The sequence below is a fragment of the Halichoerus grypus genome, chromosome 2 (assembly GCF_964656455.1).
Source record: "Halichoerus grypus chromosome 2, mHalGry1.hap1.1, whole genome shotgun sequence".
Classification (NCBI taxonomy): Eukaryota; Metazoa; Chordata; class Mammalia; order Carnivora; family Phocidae; genus Halichoerus; species Halichoerus grypus.
Window position 1 is genome coordinate 86,627,348 of NC_135713.1, and position 16,879 is coordinate 86,644,226.

Genomic DNA, 16,879 nt, shown 5'->3' on the forward strand with positions numbered 1-16,879 from the left:
TAGTGGCTTAAAAACAACTTGGAAAGTAAAAGTACTACAAGACTAAAACAAAAAAAAAAAAAGCAAGACCCATCCATACACCGCCTACAAGAGACTCACTTCAGACCTAAAGACACATGCGGACTCAAAGTGAAGGGACGAAAAAACATTTACCAGGCAAACGGAAGTGAAAAGAAAGCTGGGGTAGCAGTACTTATATCAGACAAAATAGGCTTTAAAAACAAAGACTGTGACAAGAGAAAAGAAGGACATTATAAAATGATAAAAGGAACAATCCAACAAGAGGATATAACAATTACAAATATCTATGCACCCAACATGGGAGCACCTAAATACACAGAGCAGCTATTAACAGACATAAAGGAAGAAATTGACAGGAATACAGTAACAGTAGGAGACAAACATCCCACTTACATCAATGGATGGATCATCCAGACAAAAAAAATCCAACAAGGAAAAAGTGGTTTTGAATGACACATTACACTAGATGGAACAGATATATATACAGAACACTGCACCCCAAAACAATGAACACATATTCTTTTCAAGGGCACACCTTATTTAGAATTTGTAATCTGATATAGGTAGTGGGAAGACTTCACACTAATACAATCAACAAGGTACGGCCTCACTCATGGAGCCTATTTTACAGTTACACAGCTACATAGAACAATAAGGAAAATGAACCCAGAAAACATCTCATATGTTCCACCTAAGGAAGGGTGGGGAACTAAACGAGGTTTACTGAGAGTATTCAGCTTCACGTTTTTGTGTTCTAATGGTTAGAAAACAGAATAAGTAACCACTTGAGAGGCAAGTTGCGTCCATTCGTAAATTCTGACAGGATGGTAAGAAAAAAATGTTCCAGTGAAAAGAGATCAAAAGATGAAGAGTTTCTATTAAAATCATGAGTAAAATAGAATTGGGATTGAGAGTTAAACTCTTCAGAAGAAAATTCATATACAAATAAATGGGGGGGGGCCTGGGTGGCTCAGTCGTTAAGCGTCTGCCTTCGGCTCAGGTCATGATCTCAGGGTCCTGGGATCAAGCCCCGCATCGGGCTCCCTGCTCAGCAGAGAATCTGCTTCTCCCTTTCTCTCTCCCTCTGCCTCTCCCCACTGCTTGTGCTCTCTCTCTCAAATGAACAAATTTAAAAAAAACAAACAAACAAATGAGGGGTGAGCAGGACACTAAAAAAGATCTCCAAGGACAAAAACGAAATTAGAGTAAATTTCCCATAGGAGATTATTGCTAACAGCTAACATTTCTGAAATATGAGAAGACTGTGGCAAATAAAACATATAGTAATACCTGGTCTTTGAATTAGCCCTTACAAGATACTTAAAATCAGCCTGAAAAGATTACAAAAAGAAGGGCCTTGCAGAATCTTGTAAATATGGTAAAGAACCCTGTTGGGGCGCGTGGGTGGCTCAGTTGGTTAAGCGTCTGCCTTCAGCTCAGGTCATGATCCCAGGGTCCTGGGATCCAGCCCTACAGCTTCTCCCTTTCCCTCTGTCTGCTGCTCCTCCTGCTTATGCTCTCTCTCTCTCTGTCAAATGAATAAATAAAATCTTTAAAAAAAAAAAAAAAGAACCCTGATGTTGGAGAAAAGTTGTCTCTCTCTCTCTCTCACACATACACACACACACCAAACAAAAAAACTGAAACACAACATATCTAAAAGATGTGGTTACAAAAACAAGAAATGCTATAAATGTATCAGTAAGAAAGTAAAAAAAAATATGAGGAATCATGACATTCATAATGTTATTAATGTTCACAGAAAAGCCTTTAGTTTAGTGATAGAAGAGTTGCATATAAATAAAAGACACCTTCATTATTTAAAAATAAGACTATCAATAGATCCTAAAGAAAATATTAACATATCAGTTCCTGAGCAAATAAAAACAATTCTTAGGACAGCCCCAAAAGTAGCAGTTTTCTTTTAAAATAAATTTTGGCCTAAGTTTTCCAATTTGTAGGTTTATAACGTATTTTCTTTTTCCTTTTAGTAATTAACACAAACTCACATTTTGCCTTCATGTGGATCTTCTTCCCGGCCCTAAAGGGTAAGACATTAAGACAGTATTTTATATAATTTTAACTACTAATCTATTTTTATTAAAATTAATAAAAATCATATCTTCAAACACATCTCTGCCCTGTCCCTCATATTTACTTATGCATATACAAGAAAAGATGTATCAGTTCAAGAAACGTCTTTCTAAAACTCTCTCCCTTACTGTTACTACTCTTCTCCTCTTGTTGTGATTACTGTAATTCAGGCCCTTTTCCTCCCTTTTCTCAAACTATTACCACAGCCCAGTGAGTTTAATTACCTCTGTGCCCTGTCCCACCCCATCACTTCACCATTCCAATCTGGACTCATCATTTTCAACTGCAACTTTCTCCTGCGCTAAGAAACACCAAACAAAACAAAAAGAAACAAAATTTAAAAACCAAACCTTTATAATACCTCTCTGCTCCCTACAAATTCCTCCTTTGATAAAATCTAAATCCTTTTTCATATCACTCAAGTCTACATTTCCTATCTAGTACTACCAATTCTCTTTAGGTATCTATACAATATACCCACATAACTACCAATTTGCTTATCTATATTCTCAACACCACTGCCTTGTTCTTTTTAACTCAGAATGTCCTTTCCACTCACTGCTTCCTACCTGTTTGTTAAACCTAAACTATCCAGACAGGATCTTCTTCAAATACCAGTCCTCAGTAAAATACTGAGTCCCTAAAACATAAATACAAAATTCTACTTTGAATAGAAAAGACATCCTTCTTTTATCATCTTTTGAACTTTACCTTACTCTATTTGGCATGCCTATTATTTAAGACACACCAGTGTTATTCATTCCTTAATAGTGGCCGTAAGCACCTTAAGATCTTAACTTTTCTTTGTTAACACCCAACCACCACCATAACCACTAGCACAATGCTGGGCATAAAATTTTCACTGAATATTTATTGAACTGTACTCCTAGTGCCCAGCAAAACTGGGTACCTGGCACCAGGTTTTCATTGAATAATGAAGAAAAATGGTCTATCTATACATGGATTTACCTCTCTCAATTTGTTCCTTACTCATCAAATACCTAACCAAACTAAAATCAAACACCCACTGAATGTCTACTATAAAACAAAGCAGTATGCTAAAAAAAAAAAAAAAAATTTACACAAAAACAAAATGCATCATTGCCCAAAAAGAGCTAATCTCTACAGAACAGGTTTACACCATAAACTAATTTTATACAATGTAATAAAATACAGAATTAACAAGGTGCTATAGAAACACAAGAGGAAACAATTTAGCCTAAGAAAGCCATAAATCCTCTGTGAAAACAGGGACAGCATCTGAGCTGAATTGATAAAGATGAATTAAATTTTACATGGTAGTAGTCTAGCAGGGCAGGAGTGTCAGGAAAGTGTAGGCATAAAGAAATTCATTCAACAAACATTTGCTGAATGCTTACTAATGTCAGACACTATTCTATGCTATGGGGATACATCACTGAATCAGAGACAAAAATCCTCACAGAGCTTACATTCTAGATTTAAGGCATAAAAGTATAAATGTACTTGGAGAACAGTAATTAGAATTTCAGAGTGGGAAAATCCTTAAATCCAACCACCAACCTAATGTCTGAAATCTAGACAATCTCCAAATGGCTTTTCAAGCTACAAGGAATCACTAGGCTCCAAAGAAGATCAGTATGAAAACTTAAGTATTAGAGTAAAAATTGTTTATTAATTCTAACTTGGAACTATTACACTATTAATTGAAAGTATTACTATATTCCTTTTTAGCAGCCACATCACATTGTTCAGTTCATACTGACTTGTTAACTTGTTCTTTTATTTTTTTTCCCTTTATTGATGTTAGGTCATGTGTCCTTATGTTAAATTGGGCTTTTTCCCCCCCTGTACTCATTGGATAACTTTCACTTTTCTTCTTGAAGTTTATCTTATTAAATTTGACCCAGAATCTCAAGAGCTGGAGAAAGGTTAAACTATACTCTAAATCCTTTAAATAATCAGAAAAACGGGGGCAGGGGGTTATAGCGGGGAGGAAAAAAAATCCAACATAAAAAAGTTTTACTGTAGTAAAACCAACACAGTAAGATTCTTCAGTTTGAACACTTCTGGCCTATATGAAATAAACATCTCTCCCTACTGTAAAATACCAAACACTAATCTAGGAATTAGGAGTTCTAATCCCAGCTCTTCCACTAAGTAACTATGTGTATACAATGTATCATACCATTTCCTGAACAGCCCTCCACTTTTCCTCAGTATGTTTTACTTCTACATATCAAGATCTATTAATCAAGAGAATTAATAACAAAGAAAAATATTCCCCACTGCTATCTTCCCGGAAAATAATCAAAGCACAGGTTTCAGAATATTACCAAGTTCGTGACATAATTTAAAAACAGTAGCTCTGAGGGTTGTGAAAGATAAAAGGAAACCATTCCATCACAAAACAAATCCAAATCCAAAGGGGAAAGATGAACTCCAAAACTGTAATATGTTTGATAAGATTCAGTGATACTGAGTATTATCTCTGAAATGCAAATGCTGCTTGAATGCGGCCCTGCTATCAAAAAACCGCACAATTATCTATACTGTGTGACAAGACGACTGATGACTGCATTGTGTAGCGACAACGAAAATGGGAATACTGGAAATGCAGAAACGTGATAATATATGTGTAATATAACTATGTTTTTCCAAGGTTACTAGAAAATTGTACATATATTTGGGAGATAAAGATTCTGAAAGCAAACATGTGCAACCCTATTTGATTCAGATTCCATGATCATTTTTTCATAGCCTCATTTATGAGGAAAAACACTAAGAAGACAAAAAGAGATACAAATAAGCACAAATGTTAATTTTTTTTAGTTCTTAGGAACTCATGAAAACTTTCTGGAAAAATAAACTTTCAGAAAATCAATAGTTAAAGAATCAAACATGCTAGCTTAGTTATGCTCTTTACAAATAAATAACATCTACTACAGTAAACACATTTTAATGAAAAAATTCCTTGTACTTAAGAATTGAGGTTTTTAATTAAAAAAAAAGTTTCATTACTAATTTCGCCTGATTATGGAAAAGTTCCAAAAATGTACAAAATATTTAAAATTCTGACAGTGAGAGGAAAAGAACAAAACTTACCACCTCTTCCACTAGGTCTTCAACAATAAGGCCCTGTTCGTCTGTTCTTAGATTTGTAACCCACATCCATCCATCTTCTAATTCATTATGAACAATAAACATATCTCCTTTTAGGAAACTGAAAATAGCAATTATGAAGTTATTAAAATTGAATTAAAATTTTAAACATGGAAATTTGAGTAATCATGTGCCATACTACAGAGATAATATGGTATTGGAAAATATAAGAAATTAAACTCATATACCCTGGATTTTTGTCCTGTTTCTGGCATCACCTAAATATAAAACTCTGAAGACACTTAACAATCTGAATCTTATTTCTTCATGTGTAAAATGGATTTAATAATGGTATCTGCACTATCTACATTATTGGATTACTCTTAAATTCAAATTAGAATCTGTATAAACAGTAATTATATATGTATTATAGGCTTTAGGATAAAACTCCAAGAAAAGTGAACTTAAAAATTTAAGCTTCCATGTAATTACTCTTTCAGATGTAGGTTAGATATAAAATCATAATATAATTAACTCATTACACATACACAAGATACAGTTACTTTAGAAAAACTTTATTTTAAATAAGCACAATAAGCCTTATCAGCAGATGTTTATGAGAATTAACATTTTTCTCATAAAAAACATTAATGTTCATTTAATTCACTTAGACATCCATGATATAACATAGCATTCTTTCTCTGAAGTGGTATCAAAGGATAGGAGAATGTATGCATGTTTTTTCTGTTAACAATTTCTGAGTAGAGAGATGCATACACAAACTAGTTTCTTTTCCTTAGAATCTATATGTTTTCAACCTCCATAAAATCACAGGAGGAGTAAGTTAGTCTTATATTGATGCCATTTTACAACAGCAGTAATTCATTGAACTTTTCGTTTTAGGCCTGAATGAATGCCTCCCAGTGTTCAAAGTTTCAAGATTGATTACCTGCTGCTACTGACCCTATCTCTAGATCCACATCTATCGCATATTTTTTAAGTTTCCTTTCAGTCTAAATTTTCACAAACCAAAGTTCCATTAAGTAAATCTCTTCTCATACTTTGAAAACTGTTTTTCTCCAGAGTATCTCAAGCTTTACTGTTTCTTGGACAAGTTCAAGACTAAAAAACTTATACACAACACTTGAGATGAATTCTATTTAGATGAGCACGTAATACTGCATTCTATCTTGATTCGACAACCGTTGTTAACTGCGACCATATTTCACTAGCTGACTGGCAGCAGACATTACTACTTAACCAAATAAATTACTCCTTTCTAGAACCAATCTCCTAAATAACTACATTTAAAAAAAAATTATGAGTAAAAGGGGAGTACATATGGACAAAAATATAGAAATGAGAGTGACAAGTTTCATTTCTTGGTCAAAAGCAGTCGTAAGAGAATTTTTTTTATTAAATTTTGACTTCTGTTGTTGCTAGAACACTAAATATATGGTGCAAAATGAAAAAAAATTTAAAATAAAGAGCTTATTACTAACACAAACAATATAATCAAAGATTCTTTATTTTGCATTTTTTCCCCAAAAGAGTTAAAATGCCTTATTAAATCTCATTAATCTTCAGATGTTTTTATCTTAAAAAAAACAAAACAAAACTTCAAAGATACATACAAATTTTTAAGGACTCATACATTCGCATATATTTATATGATCAAATTAAAATTTATATATTCCAATTCTTGTTTAAATTTTCATCTTCCTAGACCAGTAGTTGTCAGTTTTGAAGGTCTCTCAGGACTCCTTTATATATTTAAAAACTGATACCCTAAAAGGTTTTTATTTATATGAATTATATCTATTAATATTTACCATGTTAGAATTTAAAATATGTTTTAAGTGTTTACTAATTTCTTAAAAAATAATACACCCCATCACACAGTAACATAAAGAATATAAAAAATTATTATTTTTACAAGTTTTGTGAGAATATTATTGTTTTACATTTTTTGTAAATCTCAACATCTGGCTTAACTGCACACTGCTAGATTCTTCTCTTTCTCTATTCAATCTGTTGTTTTAAGTTTTTTTTTTGTTTGAAGTATATGAAGAAAAATTTGGCTTCACAAAAATATGTAGTTGTGAAAGGAATGAGTATTTAAATGGCCTCTCAGATAATTATAGATATTCTATGATATTACACCAAAAACTCAACAATTGGTACTTGAAGGTTAGTTGTAATATGGAATCTAAAACACCATCAATGAACTTTCTGTACCCCATTTCAGTAATATCTATTTGTCAATCTTGTGCTTTGAATGGACCTTTACCCAGGCATAATTCTTTAACAGCATGCATCGATCATTTAGAAAATACTGGTTCACTGAGCTATGCAGATCATCCAGATGTAAATTCACCTTACACAATCAAAACATCACATTCTTTAATATCACCACCAATCTCATCAGAAAAATCAGGAAGTATGTGGGAAGCTGTCAAACTCCTGACGGCAGATACAGGGTTTCCAAAATTCTCATTTTTGCTTGCAAGCTCAAATTTTGTCATTGGCAACAAATACCTCCAGTTATTTCCCCTGAAGTAATGTAACAGACTCACTTAAAAAAAAAAAAAGTCAAATACTCTAGTCTGAATAACCATAGTTGGATAGTTTGCCTGTCAGTCTTAAGTACAAATGGTGTACACAAAAGCAGAAGCTAGCTCAGCTCTCAACACCGCTCTCCTCAAGACCAGGACCTGTGGTACACAGCCAAGATACTTTGCGCGTACTTCCCATTTCACCACACAGAATATTAAAAAGATTCACCAGTTTTCTTCATCACACAGAAAGATTAAAAAGATATGCATCACACTGAATGCTAAAAGGGTTGAGATTTAGTAAAATACCTTTTACAGTCTCATCAAGAAAAATTTGAAGGGAAACTGTTTTGTACTGTTTACCTCCAAGTGTGTGGCAGTGAAGAACACTGCTGCCACTGCCTTGATTTGTGCTAAGGCACTAACAGTTTTACTGCTTCTTGTTTTTGTACCATCAATGTAAATGTCACAGTGAAAAAGGCAAATTATATCTTAGTCTTATTAAGAAAACAGTTCTGCTCCCAGGGTCCTGGGATCAAGCCCCGCATCGGGCTCCCTGCTCAGCAGGAAGCCTGCTTCTCCCTCTCCCACTCCCCCTGCTAGTGTTCCCTCCCTTGCTGTGTCTCTCTCTGTCAAATAAATAAATAAAATCTTGAAAGAAAGAAAGAAGGAAGGAAGGAAGGAAGGAAGGAAGGAAGGAAGGAAGGAAGGAAGGAGGAAGAAGGAAGAAAGAAGGAAGGAAGGAAGGAAGGAAGGAAGGAAGGAAGAAGGAAGGAAGAAGGAAGGAAGGAAGGAAGGGAAGAAAGAAAGAAAGAAAGAAAAACAGTTCTGCTCTCATGAATTCTCTAAATGGGTCTCAAGGATCCCCAAGGTTACATGGATCACACTTTGAGCACTGCTGTTCTAGACGATACAATGGGAATTTACAAGTTATTCAAAATTCCTCAATTGGTAGTTCACCACTGTTCTTCTTTACTGTATACATTTCATTCCTTCTCTTTCTTTCATTGGCCTTTCCTGCTTAGATCACAAATAAAGGTATGCCAATAAAAACTAAATGAGAAGTTGTTATTTTGTAGACAATCATATAAAAATAGAATCCTTATTCTGAGATTCCAGATATTTGAATCTTTATTTTTTAAAATACCATATTTCCAGAAATTTCAGTACCTCCCAAAGTTACTGTTTTTTAAATGTTGCTGTTGATTTTGGTGAGCTGTATTACCAGAATCAGTAAACATTTTACCAGTAGGAAACAAATTTTCTATTGCAAAGTAGCTTGTAGAAAGACACTGATAATTTGATAATTATCAAACATCAGATTATATGAAAATAATAAAAACAAGTTATATATAAATCAAATTATATAAAAATAATTTTTAAAAATTATCATGTTCTGTAGTTCTATGCCACACTTAAACTATTCACCCATCATGTAAAATAGAAGTTAGTCATCATTTAAGTACAAATTACAGTTGAGACATAAATGCCATGTAGTAATAAAAATTAAAATAGAGTACAGAATATAACAATTATCCTTACTTTGTCAGAGACAGTCTAATAAAATCTGAATTTATTTCACCTGTCATCTTCACTGTGGCCACTCTGATCCAAATCCATATTCTGAACAAATAAGCCAAACACAGGAGTACAGGAACGATGAACTCAATATTAAAGGTACTTTCACCCTGCTGCATGCTATTTCCTCAAAGTCCAAGACCTTCCCAGTCCAAGAGTGGTAAGTTTTCGAAGTCTGTCAAATGCCTATTTCAAATGCCTATAAATGAGAATACATTCTAAAATACCTTATTTCATCAGTGTCTGGAACCTTTGTGTAAGGTAGAATGGCTCGAACACGCCTTCTATCTTCTACTGGCTAGGAATCATAAGAAAAGAAAAAAGATTTACAAAAGATAAATAATCTTTTTATGTCAAAGTCAAATCAGGTATATCCACATAAAGTTCAAACCAACAAAAATCCTCATTATGAACACAGGATCATTCAAATCGTTTTTAGTTTTTAGTAAGGTTCTAAATACTCAAAGCCTAGAAATATTGTCTTGTTTCTGTTTTTTTTTTTTTATAGAAATTATTTTAACTGTATAACCAATGTTTTTACCAAGTAATATGAGTAGCCATTTAATTTTAAATGAACTACATGGAACATATAAATTAATCTTTCTCTGATGATGTAGAAGGCGTTTCAGAATCCTGCAGCAACTGATTAGCACTATGCTATCAGTCATTACTGCTCATTCACTTAAAAATATTTGTTAAGCTATCACCATACAGTATTATAAAAAAAAAAAAAATCTAGCACCTTAAATACAAAATTACTGAAAAAAATTTTTTGAAGACGATATCAGTTTTGCTGACAGTACAATCAGAATTAAAATTTAAAACAACAAATATTTCTTGATTTATAATAAATACCATAAGAAACTGAGTAAGAGCTAACCTCATAGTAAAGTGAAATAATAAATTTCTGAAAAATATTTTTATTTAAGTTTTACTTGCCTCTGGTGGTGCAACTGGATAAAGCAATTTTTCTCCTTTAAGCAAACAGGAAACATGACTGTAATAACCTATTAAGTCTGACAGTGAAGAAAAACGTCTTCCACCAATGTAGTAATCTCCACACATAGCAATAATCCTATTTGTACAGGAAAAAAATACGGTATAACAAAGACCTTTAGAGCCAATTTTGAACACCAAGTTCTAAAGAAATTAAACTCCCTAATTTTCATACTCGTTTCCTTTACTATATCCTTGTATTAAAATACCACTTATTAATATCCGCCAATGCAAATTTACCTGAGGTTATTTCTTCTAAAAATATATATGCATACATGTGATAGATATAAAATACATATCTGACTTACAAACCCCATTACATTCTTCATTGCAATATTTATAAGTTTATCTTCAGATACTCTGCTCACTTTTCATATTTAAGACTAAATAGCAATATTAGTAAGTTTTCTCTGGCTAAAAGTAGCTTACAGATCTCAAAATATTTAGAGTATTATAATAATTTCACATTCGACGTGTGGTATAAAGTACTCTTAAAACTTATTTTAAAATGTGAAAGTCAAGAACATACAAACATTTTATCAGTTAACATTACAGGCAAAAATGATTTTTTTCAATGTCTCCCATAAAAATGAAATTGAAGACAATAATATAGGTATGTGTATTTATGTAGACTTTGAAATCTGTACTTGAAAATCTACATACCTTTGACATGAATGTTTGCAAAGAATTTCAGAACAGTGAAGCAAAAATGAATTAAAGGGCACACATCTTTACTCTTTGTTTCCTATATTTTGTTACTCTGTAGTCTAAAAATACACATTTCCTTTATTTCTGCTTTACCAAAGTTTCTTCATAATTCTTTATACTTTAAAAGTGATCATTATATTTGAGATTAGCACAATGCCCAATTATATTGTTTTTAAACAAAAAAAGCATGCATTCAGTATCTACTCTATAATCATCTGATTAAATCACATAATTGAAAACTGAAAATCACTTACCCCATCACTTAAATATCACTGAAACATTCACCTTTATTAAAGCAGGTGTATTTAAGAACACTACAGCAAAGTAACTATATTATTTAGCCTCATATTAGAAATAAAGACTTACCTAAAATGGTTGACAACATTTGTCTGGCTAAGAAATGAAAGTACAAAGGATCCTGGCCTCCGATCACTCTCTCTTATAAGGTAACTGCCCGACTTCCCTGCCTGCCTTAGGCGTTCTTCTGCTATAGTTCTATCAAGTTTTCCATGATACCACCTAAGGGAAAAAAGTTGTGATTAGAATACAAATAGCAACCATAAAATTAATAGTGGTAGTTGAGAAACTTAATAATAGAGGTTTTAAATACCTAAATGTAAACATTTACCTTTTACTTTTGATAGGTTATTCCAATTTTAACTCAATTATTTTTAACTTCTGTCTCTCAGAAAAAAATTCATTTATTCAGTTTTTAATTTGTTCTATAAACTCAGGGCTAATCATCTCACATATGAACCTCTTCCATTTCTGTCCATCTTTCTACCTCCAGGATTGTCTACCTGGTCAAGATATAAACACTTATTACAATCAAATCTTTATTTAGAAAAATAAGAATACGATGGACAAATGGAAACAATTAATTACTACCTTTCTATATACTAAAGAACCTAAGTATATCACTTGACATAGCAAGCAAGGCACATGGTACCTGTGAGAAAATAAAACTTTATTCCATTTCAGTGTCTGTGCCCTAGAACAGGAAAATAGAATGACACTGTCCAAAGACTACTATTCTAATTTCCTATTTCAACATGACACTGATTATTCCCTTTGGTCTTAAAATGATTTACTCCATAACCACACATCTGATCTTAATCCTCAAATTTATTTAACAAACATGTGGGTAATAAATAATACCTTTTTCCCTTTAATTTTCCTACTCTCAATTTAAATATGTTCTACCTACCATACTACCAGATAATCTGCTTAAATGACTGGCAATAATTCCAGCATCACCCATGCTACCAATTTATGCCTATAAAAGACTCATGGATTGATATAAACAGAAGCATAATTAGAAACATATTGGAATTTTCACATGGCCATGGTAATAGTTCTACAAAGTAACTGTTATGAAATATTTTTACACCTTCAATATGTTAGTCATCCGAACTCACCCTTGATACTTGTAGTCTCTCTTGAAACACTCAGAGTAAAACAATAAAACATTCATATTGCATTGATGTATTTAATATCTAGCCATAAGTCAATAGTTAAAACTATTACAGTCCTATGACTATTTTTGTAATACTCCTATTTTTGTAAACTTGCTGTGAGGAAAGCTAACTATTCTTGACTCATTAGTTTATTAAAAAAAAAAAAAAACTTAAAAGAATTTTCAATTTTCTTTTAAAAACCAACCCACTTATTTGAAGTCTGTGCATAAGACTGAAATGAAATAATGAAAAAAATTACAAAGCTTCGTCTTAATAGGAAAAACATAATTATAAACAGTATTAGAGGAAGAAGGCAAAGAACAATCAACACTGCTTTCTTCTAAAATTCTAATCTCAGTTCAACCATTATATTTAAGGCTACTGACAAGTACATTTAACTTTCAAGAACTGTTTTCTCTTTTTTTAAATCTAAAAGGAAAAGTTTAGACTAATGATGATTAAAAGTTCCTTGAAGAGCTAAAATTTAACCACATACGATCAGGACAAAGTTTACTTAGAGAGACTCCTAGGTGGCTCAGTAGGTTGTGTCTGCCTTCAGCGCAGGTCGCAATCTCAGGGTCCTGGGATGGAGCCCCACATCAGGTTCCCTGCTCAGTGGGGAGTCTGCTTCTCCCTTTCCCTCTGCCCGGCCCCCTCCCCACTCGTGTTTGCTCTCTCAAATAAAATCTTTAAAAAAAAAATGAAAATAAAGAGATTTAAAAAGTCACCATTTAAAAAAAATTATTTAGAAATTTATTTAGTTGTGAAAATACATGGGACATGTCTTTAGAATACAAAATTGGTACATTCTTTATTACCTAAAGCAATGAAGCTATCCCACAGAGCAGATTTACACATTGAAGAGATAAAAATTAAAAACAATTATAAGCAAAACTCCTATTTTTATGTACTATTTGTTAAATTTCTGTTGTTTTACCCAAAATGTCAAAATTAAAAAATTTCATTTAATCTCCATCCTGTGAACCCACTACAAGATGATACACAAGGTCATGAGGTGTTACACAATTAATTACTCATTTATAATAAATACTTGCCTAGAAACTTTTACTGATATATAAAAGATATATTTGTGATTTTTTAGTTTTTAGCTCTGTACTTTCTGTAAGATTCTGGCTTTACACAGGTATTCAGTTTAAGACAGACTTTACTTTAAACAAACAACTTTGTTTTTTGAATACTAGTAATTCCCTTTATGTCAAAAGCTCATTAAGCTTCAAATACATGATGCAAAACATGTCAATTCTTTATTTTTTATTTTTATTTTTTTTTGTAATTTTTAAATAAACAAACAAAAAACAGAATCAGACCTGTAAATACAGAGAACTGATGGTTGCCAAAGGGGAGAGGAGTCGGGGGATAGGCAAAACAGGTGAAGGGGAGTAGGAGATACAGGCTGCCAGTTATGAAATGAGTAAGTCACAGGAACAAAAGGCACAGCATAATACAGTCAAATATTGTACTAGCAATCTATGGTGACAGATGGTAGCTACACTTGTGGTGAACACAGCATACTGTATAAATTTGTCAAATCACTATGTTGTATACCTGAAACTAATGTAACATTGTGTGTCAACTATAGTAAAAAAAAAAGTCAATTATTTATTATGATTATAAACTGAAATTAAGTTATCCAGTAATAGGCTGGATGAGCACATATGTAGTTGAGTCAGATCCTCTAAATGTTGAAGTTCCATTGTTAAAAGTCACTGGCTATTCTCAAAACAAAACAAAACAAACAAAACAACTGAATTATCTTAATCAAAACTCAGACTTTCTTGAATTATCTTTATTGTTAATTTGAAATTATTAAGGTGAATCATACTAACAAGAATATTTTAAATGTATCTGACCAGCTATTTTAAAGCTATTATTGAAACATAAAAAGCACTTCGACTAAGCTATTACAATATGCAGTCTTTATCCCATTTAAAAACTTGGAAATAAAAAGATCAGTATCATGCTTGGTAAAATAATTATTTTATTATAAATGCATATAGCATCATGAGATGTAGCTAAAACAAGTATTTTGTAAGTAGATCGCAATTCCAATGTGATATGATTTGGTTGAAGTACTTCACAGATTTATAGAACCTAAGCCCTATATCCACTGAGCACTAGTCCTTGGGTCTTTAAAACAATGTCTCTCAACCCTTTTTTAACCCATGAACTTTCTGATAAGCATAAAATTTCACCTACCAAGAAATTCAGAATACTTAAGTTGTTAATTTCTCACAGAGAATCATTATATATTCTATTTAATCCCAGGAGCCAAAAAAAAAAAAAAAAATGCTACTTTAACTTTCTGAAATTTGTAATAAATTCATTTTATATATATAAAAAAAAATAATGTGGAATATGGCTTCTCAATACATACCCTCATACCAAAGATGTGAACTCCCCTAGAGGAGATGTGCCCCTAGTGGATATCAGTTTAAGATTCATTTAACAAAAATGCTACACTTTCTGACTGTACACATAGTCACAGTAGCAATATTACAAGGAAATGAAAAAACCTAATCATTCCCACTATTTCTTTACAATCTTTACAATCAAAGTCTTATTATATCTTGTTAAGGGCCGTTTTGCTGGTGATTGTTTTCAAATAAGTTAAAAAGAAAAACAACAAGAAATGCAACTGAATCTAGAATACCTCTAAGGAACACAGAATAACTGGTATTGCATTGGGGTATGAGGATATTCTGAGTGCAACAGGAGATTACCCAATATCTATGGGTGCCATTACCTAAGGTAAATTTGTTACTCTGCTTATTACATTTACGGCAATTTTAACTCACAGAACGTACCTGGCACATAGTAATATTAATTTTAAAAGCATTTGTTGAATGAAGGAAGAAGTGTCAAATCATAAAGCATAATGTTGGAAAAAACTTTAGAAGTCTAGTTCCAACTCCCTACCAATGTAAAAAAAAAAAAATTCTTCTTCAATGTCCATAATAAGTTCTGATCTTTGAGGACTGTTAGCTAGGTCTAAAAAATATATGAAAATACTTGAGATGGACAGAGCTCAAAGAAGGATGGCCACAGTGACACCTCCTAAACTTCTTCAGAAGAGACTAAACCAACTGGTAAGATGAACACTCACCAGAAACCTCCATGACTCTGGTCAAGCCTCTACATTTTGTTACCTTATTACCATCACTTATGAAATATGGAAAACAATCCACCTCAACCTCAGAATAAATTACTTATTGTCCTGAACTCCTTCAAAGAAAAATATAAAAATGAAAAACGACTACATAGGCTCTAATTGCATAATGGTTAAGTAAAGACTCTGGAGGCACCCTGCTTTTGTTTGAATTGTAGCTCTGCCACCTGGCTGTACAAGTGTGGGCAAATGACTTAATTTCTGAGCCTCAGTTTTCTCCTCTATAAAAGGCATATAATAACAGTATCTACCTCATAGTAGGTTGGCTTGATATTATTAGATGAAATAATACATATAAAATTATATATACATATGAAAGACTACAGGACTGATTAATACAATTTCATCAATGAAAATCCCAAATTTTATGACTGTGGCCTAAAGGATGATTAATTTGTAGATCACCTAAGCCCCAATTATCTTCCTATTTTCCAGTCTTGTTTCACCTTCCAGCTAATTTTGGAAAGAGAACACAAGACACAAATCTTTGCATCTGCGAAAGCCTTATTTTTAAGAGAAAATTTCTTTTCCCAAAATTCCTTTTTGAACATTACAGATCATACATATTAAGTGGGACTAGAGATGCCAATGTATTCATAAACTAGAAATTCTTCCATTTCTCCTGGCAACTCCAGAAAAAAACCCTCAGATAGCCCCATTCTTTCTCCAGTGGATATATTCTTTGGAGGGATGACAAAGAAAGTATGCACTGGAAATACTGTGAGTTAAATTTTGCTAATATAGCACTTTAATAATTAAGTATCTAATGTTCTATTTAAGAGTAAAGTACCCCTCTTTTTCTTTTAAGGAGGTAGGGAAAAGAAAACAGGAAATTTTTTTTTTTTTTTTAAAGATTTTATTTATTTATTTGACAGAGAGAGAGATAGCGAGAGCAGGAACACAAGCAGAGGGAGTGGGAGAGGGAGAAGCAGGCTTCCCGCTGAGCAGGGAGCCCGATGTGGGACTCGATCCCAGGACCCTGGGATCATGACCTGAGCCGAAGGCAGACGCTTAACGACTGAGCCACCCAGGCGCCCAAGAAAACAGGAAATTTAATAAGTAAATATATTTTTCTCAGCTAGCCTTGTAATTTTTTTGAGAAATCTTTTTTTTCCCCAGTTTTCATTTAAATTCCAGTTACTTGACATACAGTGTAATATTAGTTTCAGGTGTATAATATAGTGATTCAACACTTCCATACA

The 16,879-nt window shown here is 32.7% G+C and overlaps 1 protein-coding gene across 2 annotated transcripts in view; it reads right to left on the reverse strand.

Annotated features, from left to right (window-relative positions):
* The window catches only part of RASA1 (RAS p21 protein activator 1), a 107,093-nt gene that overhangs the window by 44,684 nt on the left and 45,530 nt on the right, over positions 1–16,879 (reverse strand). For both annotated transcript variants that reach the window (XM_078067082.1, XM_036072390.2), the window contains exons 2-6: positions 11,400–11,552; positions 10,269–10,404; positions 9,557–9,627; positions 5,200–5,317; positions 2,031–2,062 (exon numbers count right to left, since the gene is read on the reverse strand). In XM_078067082.1, the coding sequence (XP_077923208.1) occupies positions 2,031–2,062; positions 5,200–5,317; positions 9,557–9,627; positions 10,269–10,404; positions 11,400–11,552 (510 nt within the window). The remainder of the gene's footprint in view (positions 1–2,030; positions 2,063–5,199; positions 5,318–9,556; positions 9,628–10,268; positions 10,405–11,399; positions 11,553–16,879) is intronic.